Source organism: Motacilla alba, chromosome 6, assembly GCF_015832195.1.
Source record: "Motacilla alba alba isolate MOTALB_02 chromosome 6, Motacilla_alba_V1.0_pri, whole genome shotgun sequence".
Taxonomy (NCBI): Eukaryota; Metazoa; Chordata; class Aves; order Passeriformes; family Motacillidae; genus Motacilla; species Motacilla alba.
The window spans coordinates 27,225,067-27,248,933 of record NC_052021.1 but is presented as its reverse complement, the minus strand read 5'-3'; the positions used below and the strand labels follow the sequence as shown (position 1 = coordinate 27,248,933).

Sequence of the window (23,867 nt, the reverse complement as noted above, 5' to 3'; positions counted from 1 at the left end):
TGTCACTGAAGCTGAGGGGCAAGAGCCACCATTTTACAAAACCCCCAACTTTTGCCAGTTCAGTCAAGGGCCCGTTTAAGGTACTGGAGAATACAGAACCTCTGCACTCTGCAGTGCAGTGCCTCCTCTCCTTCACGCTTACTTTAGGAGAAAGTTGGGTGAAAATACTCCAGGTTCCTATCTCGAGGAGGAGAAACTGAGCACAAAGCATGAGCCCTCCAGCAGCACCCACTGAGCGCTGCCCTCCACACGCCACAGCCACAGGGAAGCAGTGGCACCAAGGAGTCTGCATTGCAATCTGACCTCAGACACAGATAAATATAAATACAAATATAAATATAAAAATATAAATGTTGTTCTCCTCACAACAGATAAGCCAAACTCTAAGGCTGGATGAGAGGTAAGAGTATGCAATATTTTTTCCCCTGATTAGCAAAGGAACCTGTGCTTCTCATCAGCAGCACCCAGACCTCCTCCACTTCTCCCTGCAGATTAACCCTGTCCTCCTTGGCAGGACACTGGCAGAGCATGTCCCCAGCCGAATTTTGGGAATCTTGCCCATGTATCCTCGCTGCCTTGAGAAGACACCTCAGCTCACTCACCTTCCAGCTGCATTTCCCGCGATATGGACTAAAGTTGTGTGGGAGAAGTCTGGGCCTGGGTGATGAGGCCCATTGTCCCTTTGTGTACATAAGCAGAGTTATGCAGGCTCCCAGCATCTCCCCTGATTTTGGCTGTGTGAATCCTGGACTCCTAAAAAATCATTGCAAAAAGACCTAATTCTTCAGGTCTTAAAGAAGTTTGGAGTAACACCCCTGTTTGGGTCAGTGGAAATACCTGAGGCTACAGGAGATGGTCCCATCTCCCAAAGCCCCTCAGGACAAGGAGGCCCAACAATTGGAGAAAACATTTTTAAAAAAATATTTAGTCGCATTTAGAAATTCAGTTATCTAAGATTTGTTAGAAGGGTTTAGTCTTGGTTAAAAAAATATTCCCAAAAATACTGTTGAAAAGGTGTAAAATAAGATGAATAGTGAAGTAAGTGTGTGTGTGTGGGTATGTGTGTATAAGCATGCTAGAGAATTCTTTTATCTCATTGAAAGACATTTGATACTTATTAAAAGATTATTGCTTTAAGGCATATTTTGATTTTCTGCCTAAGACTGTGGAGAGTCTTGCTACTGAGATAATAACAAAGAAACCTTAAACATGAAAAAAAATACCCACATGAAAGATAATATGTTCCTTATTAGTAGTGGTATCATTTTCGGTGGGATTGCTTCTCTCCAAATGTAAAAGAAGTTTAAAAGTAAAAGCTCATTTCCAGTAAAAAGAGACACCACACAGTAGTTTTGAACTTTTTTTTTGTATTCAAAACTGCTGGTGTGTGATACTTCATTAAGCAATTATCATGACTATTTACTTCAAAAATTTATTTACAGTTTCAAGATCTGTGCTAAGGAGAATACAATCAACTGTGTTGTGTATATCAAGACAGAGAGAGTTGGACAAATCTATTAGACATGCCCCAACAATGCTTTCAAAACTACACTTTTTCTGCTCTTAGATGAAAGCATTTTGGGGAGTCTAAAAGCAATCATGTGCAATTTTAGAATGATTGAAACCTTTCAGAAACTTGACTGTGTATTTGATGTATTTTTTACATATATATATATTTATTTAAACGTGTGTTTTTACTTTGGTATTTCTATTGTCTCTTTACAGCACCTTTCTGCCCTCAGACCCTGCAGAAACCTGGAGAGTCAAGCCCAGGGTGGTGGAAGAATATTTCAGTCAATGAGAGGACACAGCTGCAAATATAATCTCCTTGTAGCTGCTAAATGTTAGTTTAGAGGAGTAATTTAATTTTTATTAAAGTTAATTAAAGTCCATTTGGATTGATCTAGATGCAGAAGATGACAACCTTCTTCACAGGAAAGAAGAAAACAATTATGGTACATAAAGCTAAATAAACAGCATGGAAGAAAAAGACCATCCCAAATTTACAGTCTCTTCCTAGTTTACAATCTACTGAAGTTTAAATACCACATTAATAACCTCCTGAGCAGGGAGGCACTTGAAATACATGCCTGATTAGTGAAATAGCACATAAAATTCATTTTTCTATGAAGACGTGCAAATATTTTATTTACTCAGGAGCATTTACAAATTAAGATTTAGTCAGATATTTTCTGTGTTTTGACCTACACTTATTTCAACAACATCCATCACTAGAATAACTGTGCTGCCTGCTGAACATGAACTCATTTGTACGAACATTGAGGAGCACATTATCTGGAACACATTTCGAAAAAGAAAAAGACATAAATAAATAAATATGTGATTTTTTTCACACAGAACAGAAAGGTTAAGGGATCACTGACTGAGGCAAGAAATGCTTTGGCATTAGAGGAAAACTGTAGATCAAGAGAATATTATTTTTAACAGCAAAATAAAATCTCTTTTACATTCAGTACTTCCTTTGTTTCATTCAGGACAGTAGGCATTAGAAAAGGGACACAGCCCCAGGAATGTAGCAACCCAAACCCCATTAAACATGCATGGGGAAGATTTCCAGCCTGCTGTGCAGGGAGTTACATGCCCAGGCTCTGTTAACAACAGTAATTGTGCATATAATTTCCTGTGCATTGCTCTGAAAATTCACCCTACAGTCTTTAGCTCCATGTCAAGTAACTCAGCAGCCATTTATTACAGTCTGAGGGTGGAAACCAGAACTTTGAAACTGCAGAATGGCAGCGGCCACCTTTGCTCCCCTCCCTTTCCCTCACTTTTTTCCAGAATTCATCAACTGAAGGGAAGGTCCAAGGACCTGGTCCTCAGACAAAGCAGGAGTGCATCCCTGAAGGTCCCTCCTGGGGACAGGGATTTCATGCAAACCTCTTTGGATCTGGTTTTCACCTCTGGAAGCCTTGCAGAGGCCTGGGTGTGGATGGCCAAGGAGAAAAGGCACAGCTGCAGTGTGGTGTAGAGTTAATACCCACAGGAGCCCAGGTAGTGGGAGAGGTGGCAGGAACAAATAAACTCACCTGAAGTGACAGACTGAAGATGCTTCAATAGTGGGTTTGAATTGGGCTATTAAAACACGAGTGGCTGACCCCAGAGAAGGGGCTGGTGCTAAGGTCCTCAATTTCTGGATAAGAGAATTGCTAAGAAAAGATACCAGGACAGAAGGTACAAGTGAAGCTCTGAGAGGAAAAGTTTGCAGTAGGAAACCCAGCTGACAGTGCCTTGATACCAGACACTACTGTGAGACATGCCAAGCACCCACAGCTGCCCTGAAAACTCAGAGTTTTACTCAGACCAAAGAACAACTGAAATAAAAACCTTCTCTCCTGGAAAAGCAGTAAAATGCCAAGCTGCCTTCCTTGGCAGAGAAGCAATTAAAAGTTTGGCTCTATCTGCTCGCAGAAGAATGAAAGCAGAAAGTAAAATGGAAGCTACATCTGAGGACACTGCAGAATCAGGGCAAGCCATGAAGGTAATTTGCTGTAGACCACTAGGCTCCAGAAGATCTTACAGTGAATCATGTTGAATAAGATCTCTCTCTGCCTGCTCTTCTGCACTTAGATACTAATTAAAAAAGTATACAAACTTATCATCCACAGAAATATGTACATACTCAAGCACCCAAACCACCATTCTGACTATGAAACAAGAATCCCACCTTCTCCACCACACTCCTCACCAAACTATCCCCTCAGCCATCAGCACCAGGAGGAAAGGACAAGAGGAAAAAGCAGAACAAAACCAAGATGTTCTTGGCACAGTGTGCCCAGAAGGTTAGGCAGTGATGCACTAATGAATAAGGTTCTCCAGGGAACAATCTCACATCAGTAGGTGGAAGGGCTAATCTAATAGTTTTCTTCCATATCTAAATTCTATAAAGGTGTAACTTGCAGCAGGGAGCATGTGATCACTCTTTGAATAAGCAGTGGGAGGAGAAAGGATATGTTTAATGGCCAGAATTAGTTTCCTTACACTGGTTTCCTGAGCCATTGTGCAGAATATGCAGCCTAAGAGTAGTGTGAGACTTTTTTTTTTTTTTTTTGATTTTGAAATGGGCACACATCAAATACACCCATCCCCCAGACACAAGAAAATTCTCGCCACATGCTTCTGTCCTCCAGACTTACACAGCATTTTATTGTATGGAACACATCAAAAGCGTTTGGTTCCCTTGTAAAAGTTTTACAGGAAAATCATTGAAGAGCAGTGTAACTTTTCCTTTTTTTTTTTTTTTTATTCAAAACTAGAACCAATATTCTGGATTCCCACACTTTGGTGTGGACTCAGAGAAAGCTGTGCTTTTCTGTACTGTAGAGCAGAAATACAGACCCTGTATAATTAGAATTGCAGTCATGGCCTGTGGGATCTAGTGATTTGGACATATTTTATTTAACCAGCTTAGTAAAAGGTAATATTCAGCAGCTGTGATCTATAGCAGAATTACAATTTTCAGGGTCAAGGAGGGATTTTGATATTAGGAGGTTGGGCAGAATTGCTGTAAAATCTCATGAGCTGTCGTTAAAAATAAATGAGAAAATAGGTTATCCAAGAGTCATTGTAAGGGAAAAATCAATAGGCAGTGTCTATTCACTTGGGCTGTCAAAATCCTTGAAATTTGAACAAAAGTTTCACGTTTAGTGTGCTGTAGGTTTTGAAATGTAAGTGGTGAATGCTCTGTGGGTACAAATTCATTGTGCTGTGCATTCAAACAAGGAGAAACCCTTCTGAAGTTCTGGAGTTCTCTATTAAGACAGTACAGTTCCTCCGTCACCAAGCCAGACATGTAAAACAGTTGCCAGCAAAACTTCAGAAGCAATTTTAGCTAGCTGGTGACAAACTCTCTCTTGGAAATAGTGCATTTCTTTCTCTCACCTTGCTCCTCTGGGGTTCCCTCCCACGTGTGGCTCCCAGCGGAGGCAGGGAGGGGCTGCAGCCCCGGAGCCCCGGCAGCCTCGTGCGAGCGCACGCGCCTGGTGTGGAACCGCGACCAGTGGAGTTTGGGAATGAGGATTATTGATAATTCGCAGCAGCACACATAATTGATATGGAAAGGGAGTATCATCCTCATTCAGAAACAATTAACTTCCCCCTCCAACTCAGCAGTTCAAAGAAGACTCAGCCTTTTAAATATGAATGAGCAGAATTTCAAAATATGCAACTATTAGCTATTACAATGTACACATGGAGTAGGGTTTTTTTTTTTAATATTCTTGTGGCTACCAAATTTAAGTGTGACGTGGATGCAGATCTCCAGGAGCCCAAGTCATGCCTGGACTCCAATCACTTAGAAGTGGGAAGGGGAAAATGAGAGCTTCACACTGCTCTTGGATTTTATTATTTTATTTGAGCCACAGCCTGATACAACCCAAAAGTCCAGTTAATTCCTGGTTCAAGACCGACAACTGAGACTTTACAGAACATACAAGAATTCGCAGAAAACACTCATTCCTATTGGACATCTAAAAGGAAAACCTTTCCCCAAAGCTCAACAACACTGAGGAATTCAAAACTCTTCTGCAGCAGACCAATGAAGATTTGTACATTGTTAATTTGATTGCAGAAGGTGCATGTTAAATAGAAAAGAACTGAGTTTGTCACTGTCATCTGAATCCATTCAGTCAGTGCAACAAAGGTATATTTAACTAAAATATGAAACAGACTTGCTAACATCGCATTATTTTCTCAGGCTTACAAAGTTAAAAAAAAAATTAAACTGAATATAAATGACTTTGAGCATTTTTTATGACACCCACAGCCTAAGTGATCCAGATAATGTAATCTAACCATCATTAGAAACCATGAAATTACAATTCCTCTGGGATGGATATTTATCTCTCTGTTACATACAGAAAGGCGATTAATTAGTAGCTCTTTCAGTGTTTAACATTACTGTGTACGGTGGCTGATTAAAATCTAACTATAGAACAGCTATGATAGCTAACACGTAATCTGGGGAAAGTTTAGCTTGGGCACGAAGAAGCACCTTAAAAGAAAATTTTAAAAAATGCACTCTTAGAAGTAGGAAGCTTCAAAGCCAAAACACAGACTTCCTTCTAATTTCTATTACACACAGCAATCATGACAATTACTGAGATTTCAAAAACCTCAATATTCAAAACAACTAAACCCACGTGAAATATTTTTGCAAAGTGGTACAATTCACAGAATACCTTTTTTTTTTTTTTTTTGAGAAAAGTGTACAGAACACAGTGAGGAAGGGAAACACATTGTCTTGAATGTCTTATTCTGAAATTTAAATGGGAGGGTTTGCCAGGGTGTGTCTGTGTATGTCCTGTATGGACAGCACAGCGTGCACACACTGTGTGGGCTAAATTCATATTTCTGGTGTAATTTCACTGGCTCGTGTGGAATGCACCAAAGATGTGTCAATGTGTGTGTGCAGACAGTTTCCTCCAGGATCTCATGGGGGAAAAGAGGACATGGATAATTTCACTTTGAAAGGAATAAACAGAGGCAACTTTAGCAGGTTTGCTTCCCAGAGCATTCCTTTTGTGAATAAAAATACTGGAGGAATTTCACGCAAGGGTGGCTGAAAAATCCCAATTCACTAGTTGTTATTTTGAAAATAATTTCTTACTTTGGTGTCACTGTATCTAGGTATGAGAACTAAGAGGTTTGGTCTGGTTGAGAAGAGGAAAGAAGCTTTAAAAGAAAACGTGAACAGCTCAGCAAAAACTCCAAGGTAATCCTGGTGATATTTAATTTTTTGAAACTACCAGCTGAGACCACAAGTCAGTATTGGACATAGGTTGTATTTTAGTGACAACACACAGAAAGAAAGTGGAAGTACCTTGAAAATGTAGTGTAAAGAAAGGACACTTTACCACCCCCACAGCCCCCCAGTTCAGGTCCCAAAGAACTGAGCCACTGATTCCTAATCCTCTCCACTGCATCAAGTATTGTGTAGATGCTGCTCTCTTCTGGCTGCCTACACAAATTTTAATATGTAAAATGTTAATAAAAAGTGAAATAAAAGGCTGTGAAGAATCAAAGATGGCTTCAAAGTGCTGAGGGCAATGGAGGCACTCTGAGGCCTTGCTGAGGAAAGGTGACCTATAACCAGTCACCTCATAGTTCTGATCCCGCACCACGCGGGCCATGACCTCCTTCAAAATTTCCCTCCTTTCTTCCTGAAGACCTCACTCAGGATGACCCATGTTCATATTTGTAGGCGAGGGGAAGGCACACACTTATTTTTCAGGAGAAAATTATGATGTCTACTGTGGGCAAACCATGCAGGGCAAGGGGTACAGGTGTGATGCTGTGGGGTGTGTGTGTTTGGCCATGTCACACCTCACGGCAACCTGAGTATCAACAGTTCAGTTTTGTATTCTTACAAAAAACAAGGATAACTGAAACCCAGTGAAAAGGTTAAAAAAAAAAAAGAAAACCTTAAAAAAATTCTAAACTCTCAAGTGACCCCTGCATCAGGACAAGGATCTTCAAGCCTATCCAGCACAACCAAGCTGCCAAACCAAGTGTATCAGGGGTCACACCACCCCTCCAGGGAGAGCAGAGGAGGAAAAAGATTCCTTTGAATAGGTTGGAGGTAGGAAATAAAGAGGTCGCCATGACATTCTATTGCTCCACTGTGGGACACAAAAGGGTAGAACAAGATGACCCCAAGATGGTTGACGTCTTTCTACCCTCTAGTTCCACACTATAAACATGTCCCTGTCAGGCACCTCCAACCACCTTCTCTGCAGATTTCCTCAAGCAGATCTTCTGGGTCAGTCCTGTGGTTCAGAAGAGGTGCCATACCCTGCTCCATCCATCTCATGTGCCCATGTGGTAGCATCACATAACCATGGTCTGCCTGAGAAAGAAAGAGCTGCTCTGAGGGCACGTGACACCTGTGGGTAGTGTGAGTTCAGACTGTCCAACAGCACCCAAGTCACTAGTCCAAACTGCAGCACAGCTTAGGCACTGTGTGAAAGCCAAAACATCTCATCCTAGAGACAGAAGAAATAACCAACACTGATCCAACCCCACACTAATTCATTGTCCTCCTTAAGGCTCTTAAAAGATCAAAATAACCTTCAACTCAAGTGATATCTGGCTATGTCCTACATCTCTGGAGCTCTGCTGACCACACAGCCAGGACACATGGCTGGGGCTGAAGCCTTATGAAGGTGAGAAGTGCTGTCCCTGTGACAGATCAGCTGCTCGTGGTGGCCAGGGAGGTGCACTCTGTGCCACGTGTTTGTGTGGCGCTGCTTTGCTCCCGTGGCGAGAAGGAGAGGAAGCGCAGTCCTCACAGCATCCGCGGGACTCGCAGGGATATCTGTTACAATTCATTAAGTAGTGCTCTAAGAAGTTACAATAATAACATTTCAACACAGTTTCCAGAGGGAGTCTCGGAAACTACAGGAAAAGCTGACAAGTTTCAATCCATTTATCAAAGCACTCCAAGACAGATGAAACAGCAGAGCTGCTTAGTGAGGAATGTCTCTCTTTCTGGGTGTCCAGAGCATTTCAGTAAATAAAAAGCTCTTTAAAAATAAGTCAATACAATGGAATCCCTTTTGCCTTTTGCCAGCACTTGTATTACACTTGCACCCAAATGACCCTCCTACCTATAATACTGCAGCATTTACATACACATCAAATGGGTGCTTTTCACTTACATAATACATTTAATCCAGGGATTACAGAGCACATTATATATTAAACATTACACCACCTCGTGAGGTAGGTTAGCATTAATGAAATTGTGGTGGGTAAACTGAGGCACAGGCCAGCTTTATTACTTGCCTGTAGTCCAGAGGCAATCAGCTGAAAAGTCATTAAGATGCTGCTCAAACAGCAGAGACACATATGCACCTACTTGAATGGGTAAAATAGACTGATCCATGTGTTCTAAAGCAACTTCAGCTGCTCATCTGGAGACACTCAGGTCTTGATTTTCTGAGGGCAGGAGAACAAAAGGCAAATAGGAAATGTCAAAAAGAACAGAAAGCAAATGTTTGCTGATAGAAATATATATTTTTTGTATGCCAAACTGTTTACGCAAAACAAGAGGCATCCAATACTGAAGGACACTTCAGATGCTGATCTCTAATAATTTGATTTTTCTGAGTAAAGATTTTTCTAGACCTGCAACAGGGGTTTTGTTAGGTTTTTGTTCAATAATGTTGGTTTATATTTAGCTTTCATATAGCAGGGAAAAAAAAATCTTTGGTTAAGGCCAAGCATCTAGGATGAAATTTTCAAAAGCACTCAACAGTGGCTTTTGAAAATAGAATTAGGCTAGTTGCTGAGACAAGCTTTGAAAGCCACCCCCTACCTCCTTTAGCATTTTAACTGAGAGCTGATTTCCTCAGTGATGGTACTGTTCCCTGTTTTAGTCTCCCCATCTCATGGCCTTCCCTAGTATTGCTGAGGCAAGTTGGATTTAACGCCAGAAAAGCAGGCAGGAGACAGGAAAGGAGGGAGCCTGTGGTCATGACCTCCCCAGCAGGTCTGCTGCCCCAGAGTGCTGTCGCTGGACACAGGGATGCTCCCTGGGTGGCTCCCACTTTCCAGCCAGCCTTTGTTCTCTTTGTGGGAGCCCTGGCTAATAGAGGTGTACACCCTTCGCCTGATGGGTAGGTGAGGCTATAATTACCTCGGTAATAAGGTCTGATTCTTCCCTGCTCTGCACCTCCTCAGCTGGCCAGGAATACTTGTCTAAAGTGGGTGCAAAATGCTACAAGATCAGAAAGATGACATTTTACATCAATGGAAATGACCAGGTGTAAGGAACAAAGGCCTACAATAACAATGCTCTCAACTCTGTTGTCCTTTAATTAAGTAGTTCCTCCAGCAATGACACTAATGAGGCCTTGTTTCCTCAGGGTTGGATTCTCTAGTATCTAAATGGGATGTGAGCTTTTCCTGGGGAGAGAGGCATTTATAATTTCTTCCTCCTAGGTAGTGTCCAATTTGGGTGGATGTCACGCTGCAGCCTCTCTTGGTGAGGACGCCAGTGAGGACATCTCTCCTCTTGGCTGCTGATTTCCTGAAACCAAAAGAAATTTTTGAGAGCTCCACTCTCTTATTACATTTGGCTGAGTTTGGTCAAAGGCTCCAACTTGGCAGGGGATAGGAAGACAAATTCATCAAATGAGACAGAGCAAAGACATAAGCCTGTTTCTTCTAGGAAGAGAAGATTAAATATTATTTTTTATTTAAAAGCAAGTTTTCTAGTGGTGTGGTAAACTCACAGGATATTTTCTTGCTTCCTTGGAAGGCATGCCTGGCTGCAACTCCTGCAAGCAGTATCAACAAAAGGAGTGTCTACAGACAAATACATGCAGACAGGACATGCAGTTCAGGCAACAAGCAGTGTTACTTAGCTGGCTACAGAAGAGAGCTGGAAAGTTCATTAAATCCACAGACGCAGTGATCATGTTCACTGGGGACAGTGCTGACCGGACAAGGTCATGGGTCTGAACAGAGAAAGCAACTGAACAAAGAGGCAGCAGTAGAAGGTTTTCTTTGGGTTCGGTCCAGGAGAGCAGTCACAACATGGCAGCCAGCAGGATGCATGCACCATAACACTGGCAATGCAGGCTTGGCCGCCTGCTCCAGACCTCTCTGGCCACAGGACAGCAGGGACAGCCCTTTTCCTGTACAGAGTTTAATGGCTCAGAACCACTTAAGGCCCTTGAAAATGTGTAAAACTTCCACTTTCCAACACTGCTTTCTGGCAGGACAGACATCCAGCAAGTGCCTTCACATGCTCCTGAACATCCCATCAATGAACAGGCACCAGCCTCGTGAGAAACCCGACATTGCCTTGCAGATTCCACATCCTTCATTGGTTATGCCACCACCACCACCTGGTATCTCTTATGATACAGCCAAAACACCAAGGGAACACCCAGGCTGCACTGCCATAACTCCAGGATGAATCTGCAGCACTTTCCCAAAACACCACAGTGCCTGGATGGTGGAGAGATACCAGCTGTGGGTAACACAACTCCTCACACTTAGCCTACCCCACAGAATAAACAACATTTGTAGGTTATCTAGAGTTTTTTTTGCCAAATTATTGTTGCCTGGGGAAAAGCAGACTATTCCCAAATCCACCCTTGGATGCCTCTCCAACGGCAGACACCATTTTACTTATATTTCTGCACAACAGTCTCCCAAGCAGGTTTTCCAGCCGGGAGAGGTAATCACATCTGTGTGTTAGCGGGAGACAGAGAGCTGCAAAGAGCGAGGGCTGGGAGCTCCCCCTCTCTGTGTCTGTCCCTGTTGAACTTGTGTGGTGTGAGATGGAGACAGAAGCAATAGATCCCCACAGTACCAACCTGTTACAACCATACCTTCAGGAAAAGTCCAAGGAACTACCAGTGGACCTTCCTGAGCAATGGATCAATACAGAGCTTCATATCAGCTGCGTCGTTATTCATGCCAAAGGCAGTTGTTTGGATGAAGGGATGAAGAGTGCACAAGTTCACTGGTTCTCAGAGTATAAGCTCTTCCTCCCCCGCCCCATAGATGCCTTCATTATTTATGTGTGACAACTAAAAGACAGCAGTGGAAGATGCTAAAGTGTTTCTCAACGTGCACCTCTGTCTCCCAACACGCACAGGCCGGGATTGTGCACCCAGGCCAGGCTGTGGGCATGGCGAGGAGCTGGTGTGCCACTGCTTAACATGCACAAAAAAACCCACTGCCAGACGGTAGCTGATGAAATATTCACCTGCTACATGCCTCTTTCCCCACGTGACTCCAGAAGTGACAAATTATCCCAAGGAAGTGCGAGGGAGCATCATGGACTAGGATGGATTTGCTCTGCAGCATCCTGTGATACGTCATCACGCCTCGCTCGCCATTTCTGCTGTCATCCCTGCACAGGGACCCACCGAATGCAAACTGCATTCAGTTCTATTGAATAAGAAAAGATCAAAGACTGACTATTATAAAGCAAAGGGAGCCTAACACATATCCTGCCTTTGACTGTTTCTTTTTTTACCATCTTAAAATTCTCCTGAAGCTTCTCCTTCTGTAAGAGGATTATTTACAACCAACAACTGCAACTACACAGAGAAAATATACTCAGAGATAAATACTTTTTCTCCTATAAAAAGTAGCAGTTAAAAATATCTGTTTCAAAACAAAATCTTCCCATGGTTTCATACAAAAACCAAAAAAATGTCAAAACACATGCTGTCCCCTCCAAACGAAAAAAAAAGCCTGAACCCACATCCTCCTTGAGTTTATCATAAGCTGTCAAGTTGCTAGAAACAGAACTGTGTAAGACATTGCCACAGCTAACAACTTTACTGGGGATCCACATGTAGCTCTTTCCCCCCTACAAAAGTCCTACCAGATTTTGAAATGTGAGTGGTTCAGTTCAAAACAAAAAAAGAAAGGGACATGGATTTTTTTTTTATTTAGGATGTGTGCAAAAGTGGTTCATTTACGACTATGTATTAAAAAAAAAAAAGAGTGGATATAAATATTTATGATTGGAAATTTCATTATTTAAAATTATTCTATAAATTTGCTAGTAACTCAAAGATGAATGCCTGCTGTACAGTTTGCAAATTAAGTACCATTATTTTTCTCTTCTGCACTTGAATATTACTCACAGCTAAAGTCATTTAAAGGGGTTAACATCAGCCTTAATTAAATATTAAAGTGTGCCTGTACCTGCTGCTATTGTTGCCCTTAGAATAAGATATAACCTATTTTTGACAAGTTTTCATCTTTCTCTGTGGAAGACGCTACATGAAACCAAATCAGTGGCAAAGAGGAGGGTAATGAATAATCTATTTCATATTCCAGCAGTACCCAGAGCTCTGAGTGGAAAAATATTCAGTCAGATGATAGTATGAGGCTGCTGAGGTACCACATGACGCAGCTAATGTTTAAATAATAATAATAATAATAAAAAAAAAGCGATAAACAAATCATTAGCCCTTAACAGTTGTTTAATGCAATTTGTTAATGAACGTAATGGTGGGGACTAATAATGAAAGAAAATAAAAACGTCTAAACAGGCGCCAAGTTGCCAGTGATGCTCAATTATTTCCTTGTCAAGTTTTTATGATTTAATGAGCTCCTCTGGGACTGACGGCTGTCAGTCAGTCGTGACTTTTTGACACCATTACAACTTCAAATACAGCAGCAGGCAGGCTGTTTTCCTCGGATTTGAAATACTGAAATGATCTGACAGGTTTAAAGAAAAGATGTGCAAAAAAAAAAAGGAGAGAGAGAGAGCGAGAGAGAGAAAGAGAGAGAGACACAGTTGCTTTTTCTTTCTTTTTCTTTTCTTTTTTTTTTTTTTTTTCTTCTATGGGGCAGACAATCTCTGGATGCTGTTTGGTAATGAAAACCCAATCACAGAGGTCATTATCTGATGAGGTTTTCTTGGAACTGGCAGGGTTTTTTTTTCTTTATTTCTTTACTTAATGATAACCCTCGATGGGTTTGCCCCGCATGGGATGGTCAGAGCCGCACAATTTTGTTCACCATTAATTTCAGCCTTTGAAGCTCAGAGCTCTGAAGCAGCAGCAAAGAAAACCCCCCACCAAGCTGGCTCCAAAATAAGACAATCCAGCCTGCCTTAAACAGAATAGCAAATGGCCTCCCATCCCAGAGATGAGAACTGACGTCAGTCAAGCTACATTTTCTGATATTTCCCCAAAACGTATAGCATTTAAAACCCTTTAAAACTTAAGAGTCTTTAATTAAATTGCTTTTGATTTTGTATCAGTGCAGAATTAGTTTATTTATTCTGCGAGCCCAGCTGTTTAGCAGGGATGGATTTCGCACACAGCACCACGTGTGAGTTTTTTAATTTGTCGTTTCTCCACAAAGGCTGGCAACATTAGAAACACTTTGCTCTTTGAGGTTTACATTTGTAAGCACTTGGATTCATTCACAGACGTGCTGTAAAAGTGACCAAACTAGTCCAGGGGAAGCCTGGACCTGGGGGTGTCACACTACCTGTGGGTGGCTGGGGCTGTGCTCTCAGTTGAAGTCACTCAATCCCCACCAAAATGTGTGGATTTGGTGAATCTCACCCGCACACTTCCCAGGCCAAATGAACAGGGGTGAGAAAGGAGTAATAATGTGTTTTGAAGATGTAATGTCCACCTGAGCACTATTTTACATGTGGGAAGTACATGAGGATGCAAAGCAGGCACAGAAGAGTTATTAACAGGTTAGCATGAGAAACATAGCGATGGCAGGCTCATCAAAAGTGAAGATGAAGGCTTTGCGTGGCAGTCTCTCTCTCTCCCTCATTCCTATCTGAGTGGATGTATCTGATGTGACACTATGCCCTAGATTTATACTGGGATAAGGAAAACTAGCTTCCTTTCAGCTTTTTGCTGATTCCAGCAGGTGGCTAGATAGAGGGCAAAACCTAGTCATAGGTCACTGTTAAGATCAGTAGTCATGAATCAATTCCCATGATAGTTAAATTATTGAGGCAATGCAGAGAATGTCTAGGCAACAGACGGAGCTTAAGATTTCCTTCTTGACAGTTTTCTGCTTTACAAAATATGCATCTCCTAATTTGCCGAGCTGAGGATAAATATCTGTAATGCTGCCAGGCTTCCTCCTAATTTGTCTGAACTCAGCTCTGTGCCATCACCAGAAGCTAATGGCCAGAGCTCTGCTTACACGACCCAAAGGCTCAGTTTGAGTGCATTTCGTGCCTGAAGGCTGGAAGCTGAACACCCAAATCTTTCTGTGTCTGAGAGCCATGGGGTAAATGCCACACACCTGGCAAGGATGAAACCAGAGGATGCCAGGTGGGGTCTCATGACCTCATGACAATGCAGGGCCATCAAGGTGAGGAGCTGAACATGACTGTGCTGCACAGAGCAACACCTCCTGAAACGTGGGTCTGGGCTACCCAAGAAATTTTGTTCCAGCACCATCCTGCAGACAGTGACATGAGCTGGCAGAGAAACCCAGCGCATAAACCACTTCTAAACTTTGTTGTGAGCTGCATGTAACACTCAGACAGCAGAGTTGACCCTACATGCTTGCATTTGTTTCAATAAGTAGCATTTTTCCTGTGGAAATTTTTTTTTCCTTTTATTCTACAGTTATCACCCTATTTCTATGTTTTAGCTGTGGCATCAGTACCAAATCCTTTTAACTGAGTTATTTGTTTCTATGTAGAGAAAGCAATGACATTTAGGGCCAAAATCAGCCTCCAGGGACAGCACAGCAAATTGGTAGAGTCCACAGGGGTGCCAAAATCCCAAAAATACTAAGGCACACATGAAAATTCAGGGCTCAGCTCCTGCTTAATGTGGGGAGGAATTTAAAAGTCACCAGATTTTTGTTTCTTTTAACATCTTTTGGAAACGTTTTATGGCTTATGTTCAAGGGATGAATATTCCTCTTCATTTGCAATATTTGTAAGGGATTGCAAATAATGAATTTTAAAGTCATTATAAAAATATGAACTTTATCCCATCAGCAGTGATAGACCTTTGTTGGAGTTGCAAACTTAAATATAAGCTAAATGACCTCAACCTGTCTAAAGGAGAAGCACAGCCAATAGGAAAAGAGAAACAGCTCACTTACACACAGGTAGATGAAACTTTGATATATTATATCAGCTAAAAGCATATATAAATTAACATTTTTACAGTTTCTGTTTAAAAATGAGAATACCACATCAGAATTTAATACACTCAAAATACTCCAACATGCAGTCTCAACATAGTCAGGCCAGTATTAAAAATCTAGATTGTTTAATGCACTATAATCACACATTTGTTGCTGAACTATTACTTAAGATCTCTTTTCAATCAGCAACAAATTGATAAGTATCTTTAAATATCTTCATTAAGGGCCTAGTGTGTAATGCTTATCAGTACATATATCAACACTGCAAGATTTAAAAGAGATTCAATAGATTGGCTGTAGCCACAACTACATTTTAGGTAAGTGATGCGTTTTTATGATCTTGATGAAAGTGGAATTGCTTTGAATAAGCAGAAAAGAAAACCTAACTTTAAAAAAAAATTGTTAAATTGAGTTTTGGATTTACATCATATATTAAACACCATCCTAAGGTCGCTCTCTTTTTGAAACTAGCTACTGTTCTTAACCAGGTTACATCTACTACGATAACGCATGATTGGGAGTTAGTCACAGGAGACAGGTTCACTTTCTACATCATTTGGTCTTTGCTTTACTTATATTCTAAATCACAGAAGGTCAGATACTGCTTGATATTCATACACCTTGCACAGCACAAGAGAAGTGCAAAGACCCCTCTTCCCTCATGAAACTCTGGCAACTTACAGGCTAATTGTCTGTGGGTGAATTTGATACATATTAAGTCTTTTTATACCAGAACAAACCCTCACTCCAACAAATATTAAGATCCTGAAAACACTCAGATAAGGACAAATATGTAGGAAAAAAATAGCCCCACATGCCATCAACTATGCCATCAATAATACAAAATATTTTACACCACTTGCACCTGAGTTGAAGAGTGGAAAAGACAGGGAGACTCTGTCAGTGCAAGAGAATGATTCATGTGACCACTTTGTCTTAATTACTCAGAACAAGCAGTTTGTTGCTGTTTAGTGAAGAACAAAGATATCAGCGTCCCCTGACAGAAAAATAAATAGCCATCATGGTAGTGAAGATGATGATGACTGCCAGCACAACGATCAAAATCCGGTTTTGGATGATCCTGGAAAAAAGCAAAAGAGACAAAAAAATTGCAGTGAATGAAACAAAATAAATCAAAACAGCAGAATACTTATAAAAATTATAAAATTAAGTGTACAAAAAAACTGGAGAAAAGACATATGCCCATAAATTCAGTATTCCCTCTACCATTTTGTGTATCTTGATTATTTTTTACTTCTCCCAGTTTCCAGTGCTTCCAACTGTATCTTTATGTAGCTATTAAATCCAACTTTTGTATTCAAGAAAGAAGTAGAATTTTCTGAATTATGTATACATGTATATACATATTAGAATATATTAAATAAATTATGTTCCAATTTATTAACCTTCTAAGAACAAATTAAAAAAAATAGTATTCAGTCAATGCAATCCAAGCAGGGTGGTCTATAATAGTAAATATCATTATATTTTTTAAAACCATTCTGAAATCTTTAGTAGTTTTAATCTGAAAAGAAACAATTTATTAACTTTCAAGGGATTTTACTATTAAGGAACAAGATTTCAAGGAAACACATGTCAATGAGAAACTCACTTGTACTAAAATACCAAGGGAAAAGTACAAAAGATAGTTTTGAAGAAAAGGATGATATAAAGAAGCAAGTGTCAAACTGTGAAGCTTATGTTGTAAAAGCATCTCTTGTCTCTGTAGCATACCTTTACTTATGGTAATAGGCAATGTTACATTTCTATGCAGTATGAAAAAAATGAAGATTAGTGAAAATAAAAAGATGCCAGAAGAGGAAAGTCCTAATATTTTTCAATCATTTGTTGGGATAAATTCCTGCTTCTAAAATCAGTCACCACATCACTTCAGATTTTTCCTAAAATTAATAGGTCAATTAAAATTACTAAATCAAGAAACAGTAGAATTTGAGGCATTTTACAGGAGGATTTTGGATTGTAAGAATTCAGTGTTTGTTATTTCATTTTCACAGAGAAGGAAGAATATTTTCACAGGCTCTTTATAAATAGGGACTTTTGCAAAACACACTTGTACATGAAGCTTATCATTAGAATTGGAGAGGTATAGAAAAAAAATCCCAACAACCAAGTGCAATAAAAGCACCCCAAGTTATATTTTTTTTTCTCATGCTTCTGCAAAACAAAACAAAACAAAGTCTGCAAGAACCAAACAACAGTAAGAAGACGTAAAACTGTGTTTTGTGAAACATCAAACCAAGTAGAAGTTGAAGACAGGGAGTGTAATGTGTTAAAATGAGCATATTTCACGCAGTGAAAGAGAGAAGAAACTCCAGAGAGCAGAGGGGAGTTTTTCCTGGTAAATGTTTTTCATTTGAATGCGGGTGGATATACATATAAATTATACTGGAAAGTGTAAAGAAAAATGCAGTTTTAACCAACTCCAGCTCTCTCCTTGCTTACCCCCCACCTAAAGGAAAAGCAGTAAATGGATGGATGAAAACTGTCACATCAGACAGACACCCTCCCCTGTGACACTCTAAAAGGACTAGCTCTCTATCCTCCTGACAGGTTACAAAATGATCACATTTGCTGACACGTCTTCCGCAAAACTGCTTTAGTGTTTGTGTCCACTTTCCTAGCAGGAGATGAATGGGCTGCTTTGTCCTCATTTATCACTTAAAGCTGAACTAAGATCTGTCTCGTTTATTTTTCCCTTCCTCACTAGAAAGGCTCAACCACAGCATTAATTCTTTCGCGATGACAGCTAATTCAAACTTAACAGGCAATATTTACTCTGCCAAAAGGATGAGGAGGAGGGAGGGATGTTTCTCACTCTTTTTTTCCTTAAAAAAAAAAAGTGTAGCAGGCTAACAAAATAAAGCTAATTAAGGGCTTTTGGTTCTTGTTGGTTTGCACTTCAATTTAACACCTGAACTTACAAGCTTCTCTTTTGTGGCGGGGTGTGACATTCTCTGCCAAACACCTGATAACAAACGATTTGCCCAGGCAAATGCATGAAAACCAGAATATATATTTACTCACTCGCCCTCATCACTCCTGAAAGGACACTCAGCAAAATTGAAACTCAGCAGTGAAATAGATTAAAAGCATGAAAACTCTTAAAACATTCAGCCTTAAGTAATACACAGTGCAGCTGGCTTGACAACCATTTTATTTGTGGGATGTGGGCCCCAAGGCATCCATAATGCTAATTTACAAAGGATTAACTGTGAGTGAAACTCGCTTAATCTAACACATAGTTAGGCAAAGGCATACATAACATACTGAGTGTTTAAATCAACTCCTCCTATCTCTGACCCACCGAAAAAATCATTGCATCGTCTGAGAAGCAAAACTAAAGAAAAATAAAAAAGAAGCATGAAGTTCGCCAAATGCTTTATTTTTTAATACCCTGTCAGTACACACATGATTGCAAGATTATTTAATCAGTGTCCATGTCTCTAAAATCCTTTTCAAGAAAACACTGAGTGAGGCAAGTCACCACCTGTATCTGCTAATTGAAGGTTCACTTATGGTATGAATCTAGGAAATACATATCAAAGTTCAATTTCTAGGAATCTGAATTAGTCTGCACAGTGCAGCAAAAGAATATCATATTAAAAGGAACAAATTAATCATGAAATAGGATGGATGTTATCAACAGATTCCTACACTGAAGCATTATATACTTTTAATATTCAAGTCCACAGTTAAAGATTAATTTTATATCTTTAAAAAAAGAATAACATTGAGTTTTACTGTTTTCCTTTCAAGCGAGCAAGTAAAATTAAACTAACTGCATACTGTCCAAAGGATGGGGCTGGGAGGAGAATGACAGAGCTGTTTGGCAGCAGCAGGACAGTCCCAAGGAGGACTCAGTGGTGCCTGTTGAAATCTGAGTCTGGGAGCTGCTGCTAAGACAGAGAACACAAGTTCTGGGTGTCAGCACATTTCAGATCTCAAAGTCAACAGGCAAGGATGACCCTTTAGAGTAAAGAAAAAAGGAAGAGGAAAGGGCGTTTTGAGTGATCCAAGACAGTCAAGGCAGCTCACAGTTGTGGAACAATGGTTGGCATTGGCAGGACCCATCTGTAGGGAAGCCTATAGTACTGTCACAGCCAGACACTGCCAGTGGGTATTGCTCTAGGCAAAGCATCAAGGAATTTAAGTGGGGGAGGGAGTGATAATACCAAAGGAGAAGAAAATGGGGCCTAAGCTTGCTACAAAAAAATCCCAAAGGCTAACATGCTCACAAGAAGCAGATGATAATCTTTTATCTCCATTACACCTTAAATTCAACAAAATCTGGTGAACGAGGAAGCCCAGATTTTTCTTTGAAAATGCAAAGCATGTTTACAGGGTAAATAATTTAGGAAAGAATATATACTTGAAAGAAGACACCCATTGAAACATCCATGGCTAAAATGCCTGAAGGCAAAAACTTGTGCATTTGCATGCTGCATTTTATTAAGTTAGCACACTGTAGCTTTTAAAGAATGCATGGCCAAATTAAGAGGAATGTGTGACTGAAACATCAAGGATTCCTCAAGTTTACATTATGAATCACAGTGCTGTTGATATGAGATGAATTAACCATTTAGTTGATGCAGTTTAGGCACTGAATTCACACCAAGTTCTGCTGGAGCCCTGTGCAGAAGCTCGTTAACAGCCAATGTCTTCTGTTCCTTTCATACTCAAGGCTCTAGGAGCACAAGGGTTCATTCTACTTTGAGTTAGAAGAGACAAAAAATCTGTGCTTTTAAACCAAGCTCCATCTAGTTTATTATGGACAGCAGCCCGAAATATCTGGGTGCAAAACCACACAGAAACCGTAACTAAAGCAGATGCAAGGGTAATGTTAATTGATGTGCTGGAACAGCACTCTGGACTAACACTGCAGAAAGCACATCCCTCTCCTCTCGAGATTCCTTCTGCTCCACCTTTCTGGATGCCTGACCCTTATGGTCACAGTGCCTAATCTCCAACCACTGCTGTGCTGGAGGGTGCCTCACTGGCCAGCCAGTGCCAAATTCAGGACACCATCCGCTTTTGAGGATCACCTCCCTGCTGCACAGGGCAACCACCGCTCTGCAGAACAGGTCCCACATGCACTACCAAACACTGATGTTCCCGGAAAATCCGTTCCCCTCATTGCTGCCCTGGCAGAAATTGTGTTGCCTTTCCACATTTCAAACCCCCAAAGGATTCGCGCCTGTCCGTAGCTTCACACACACACACCCACACCCACACACACACACACACACACAATGGGTCTGACTCTGTTTGTGCCATGTTTAGATCTGCTCCGTATAAACACAAAGCAGCTCCCGAATGAGCTTTTGCAAACCTTACATTAAGGATGCCAACCGTGTTTAAACCTTTTTATAAAACTGCATTCATTAGCAGGGGAGTGCACGACATCTATATGGGTTCAGCCTGATGTCTTGCACATGTCTTAGTGCCTGATTGACCAGCATTGAATAATGATGCCTTGCCATTAAGCACTGATGGTACAATAACAATTGTCATGAAAATCAGCAATCATGGTAACATGTTAACAAAATGCAGGATATAAACGAACCAGTGCAGACTCTGGGTGCATAAAGAGTGTGTCCTTAACTTGAGGACTACAAATAAAATACTGCAAAAAATTTCCTACAGAAGCTCAACTCTGACACTGATACAAATAATAAAAAAAAACCCACCAAAACAAAACCAACAAATGGCTTGGGGGATCAGTTAGCACACATTCATTACAACACAGGGCTTTATTCTTAAAGGAGGCATCTTGAAAAATAGTGTCCTCAAGAACACAGACTGATTGATGACAGAGCACTGTTCAACAGTGTTTCACTGTAATATGTGTTTATGATTTAACTAGAAGTGATTCCTATCAGTTTACTGGACAGAAAGGCTTGCTCTGTATACAAAATCACATCTTAAATGGTCACTTTGAATACTTGGCTATTGCATTTTTTGGTGCCCTTTTATTTCTGATTGGCAGTTTTTGCTAACATGAAAGAAAATAGGTGCATGCAAATCAGTGGCAAGCGATTTTTAAGTGTCCAATATTCATGTGCAAATCAGCAGATTCAAACAAACACTAAGGGTCTAGTCAAACAGGGAAAAACATACCAGGCAAAATTAAATGTGCATTTAAAGTAATATAGCTATACTCACACAGCTTCTGGACAGACACAATTATTACTATATATAAGGACATCCTTGTTACGATGAGTTTTCAAATGGAAGCACTAAACCCCACACAGGGGAATAAAATGTTATGATTGGTAAAGCAAAGCCTTAGATACATAATGATAAATCTCAAGTTCAGGGTGTGTGGGGGCTGTTCAATCATTCACATCTTCAGGTTTAAGAATGCTTTTCTTAAATAAAAGCAACTGAAAAAAATGAGACAGGCTGTGGCAAAAACATAAAGACATGGCAACCTACTGTAATGAACATTGCCTAGCAGAACTACAGCTGGCTGGAAGTATCTGCCTCGAGACATTTTTCACCATTAACAACTGAAATTAGCAAACAAAAATACCAGTGAAAAATATATCTGCACAACTTGCACATGACTCCTTGGCCCTCCTCTAGCTGACCATGGGAAAAGTGAGGAATTTGGAAAACACTCAAGTTTTTTTCCTCTTCCCCACCACAAACTCTGAACATATGTCTATGTCTTTATGTTCTCAAGCCAGAAGACCTAATTACATTGTAATTGACATTGTTTGTTTAGATGTGAAAAGGCTTTGGGGTTGGTGGAGAGGGGACGGGACCCCCCCATGGCTTACTGGGGAAGAAAAGACCACACTTCCTGAGGTCCATCTTCAGTCTGCAGACTGTTCCTAGCAGAAGCCTCTTTCATGTTCTCTGAAGTCCTTCCCAAAGGAAGAACTTAGGAAAATCCATAACAATTGCTGAAAACTGAGCAGATAACAAAGTGAAACCCTCAAAAATGGAGGGTTAGTGATTAAGAAAGGATGGGCTTTTTCTAGCTGATTTTCCAGCAGGGTTTATTGAAAGAGCCAGGCCATACAGGGCACCTATGATTTTGTTGATAGGGCTGAGGAGTTGTGCAGTGCTATGTCCTTTAGCTTAAAAGTTCAGTCTTAAGAACTGGGGCTGTCTACTTATAATAACATGGATACCAATCTCTAGTTATAATATTACACTCAAACCACATCAATGTGTTTCCACCTGGGCCCTGAATGAAAGAATGAGTCATGTAATAACAGGTGCAGGGAAGTAGTCACACTATCCCACTTTAAACATCTAAATTATATCTAGCTAATCTCTCTCAGCTCTGTGTATACAAGCTCGAGTTGTGCTCTGAACTGCCCTCTCTTTCTCCTGGCTATATAGGCACCCCAGCAGTGCTGGTCAGCAAGGTTAGGTGCCTACAACATAGGAATGAATATCTCTAAAAGCTTGAACATGAGGCCCAGGCAAGAAAGCTTGCTAGCTCTGAAGGCAAAATCATACAGAAAGGTGTTAGCATATTGTAAAGTGTAATCTCCATCAATCAGAAATATTGCAGAGATGAAACTCACCAGTGAAGCAGAAGATGCTAATCAATAATTAGTCGGTAAGGACCTTGATCCATCATCACTTTTTAATGGATCCTATATTTGCACATTAAATTTTGACCAGAAGCAAATATACTTTTCCTTTGACTGTTCTTCTAGAGGAGTAAAAGAAAGGATATCCCTCTCTTGCCTGCATGCCTGCTGAAACACACTGGCCTTCCTTGACTCAACTATGTTTTTACCCTGCTGTGTCATCTTCTGACAACCTTGCCATAAATTAAAACTTAAAATTATTTTGATTATATCTGATAGCTAAAATACTTACGGAGAGATTTAATTAATAGTAGAAATCTCGCAAAGCATTCTAAATGAACAGCATTGGAGTGTAGTGTTATTTGGTAGCCAATAGGGTTATCATGGCTTGCATGGGCCTTCTCTCAAGGAGCTGGCAGTCTTGGGAAGTGAAAATTGTACCCAAGAGATGAGTGGGGTGTGTGTGGGGAGTGAGAGGGGACTGACTGGCCTGGGAAGGAGAGAGATCTACAGGAATGATTGGAAATCAAATGTGGTAACAGGGAAAGCCTGATCAAGGACCTAATAGATGTGGGACTAAAGGTCAAAACACAAAATTGAAAGGCGCTCAAAATCTTGGGCTAGCCAGATTTTATTCACTGCTTATTTTAAAAACACATG

The 23,867-nt window shown here is 40.5% G+C and overlaps 1 protein-coding gene across 4 annotated transcripts in view; it reads right to left on the bottom strand.

Annotated features, from left to right (window-relative positions):
- Positions 1 to 5,351: 5,351 nt before the first annotated feature.
- Positions 5,352 to 23,867, bottom strand: part of VTI1A (vesicle transport through interaction with t-SNAREs 1A) — a 267,060-nt gene continuing 248,544 nt past the window's right edge. For all 4 annotated transcript variants that reach the window (XM_038140471.1, XM_038140469.1, XM_038140472.1 and 1 more), the window contains one exon: positions 5,352 to 16,717. Coding sequence is in view for 2 of the 4 variants with exons in the window: in XM_038140469.1 (XP_037996397.1) it covers positions 16,624 to 16,717 (94 nt within the window). In the remaining 2 variants the exon portion in view is untranslated. The remainder of the gene's footprint in view (positions 16,718 to 23,867) is intronic.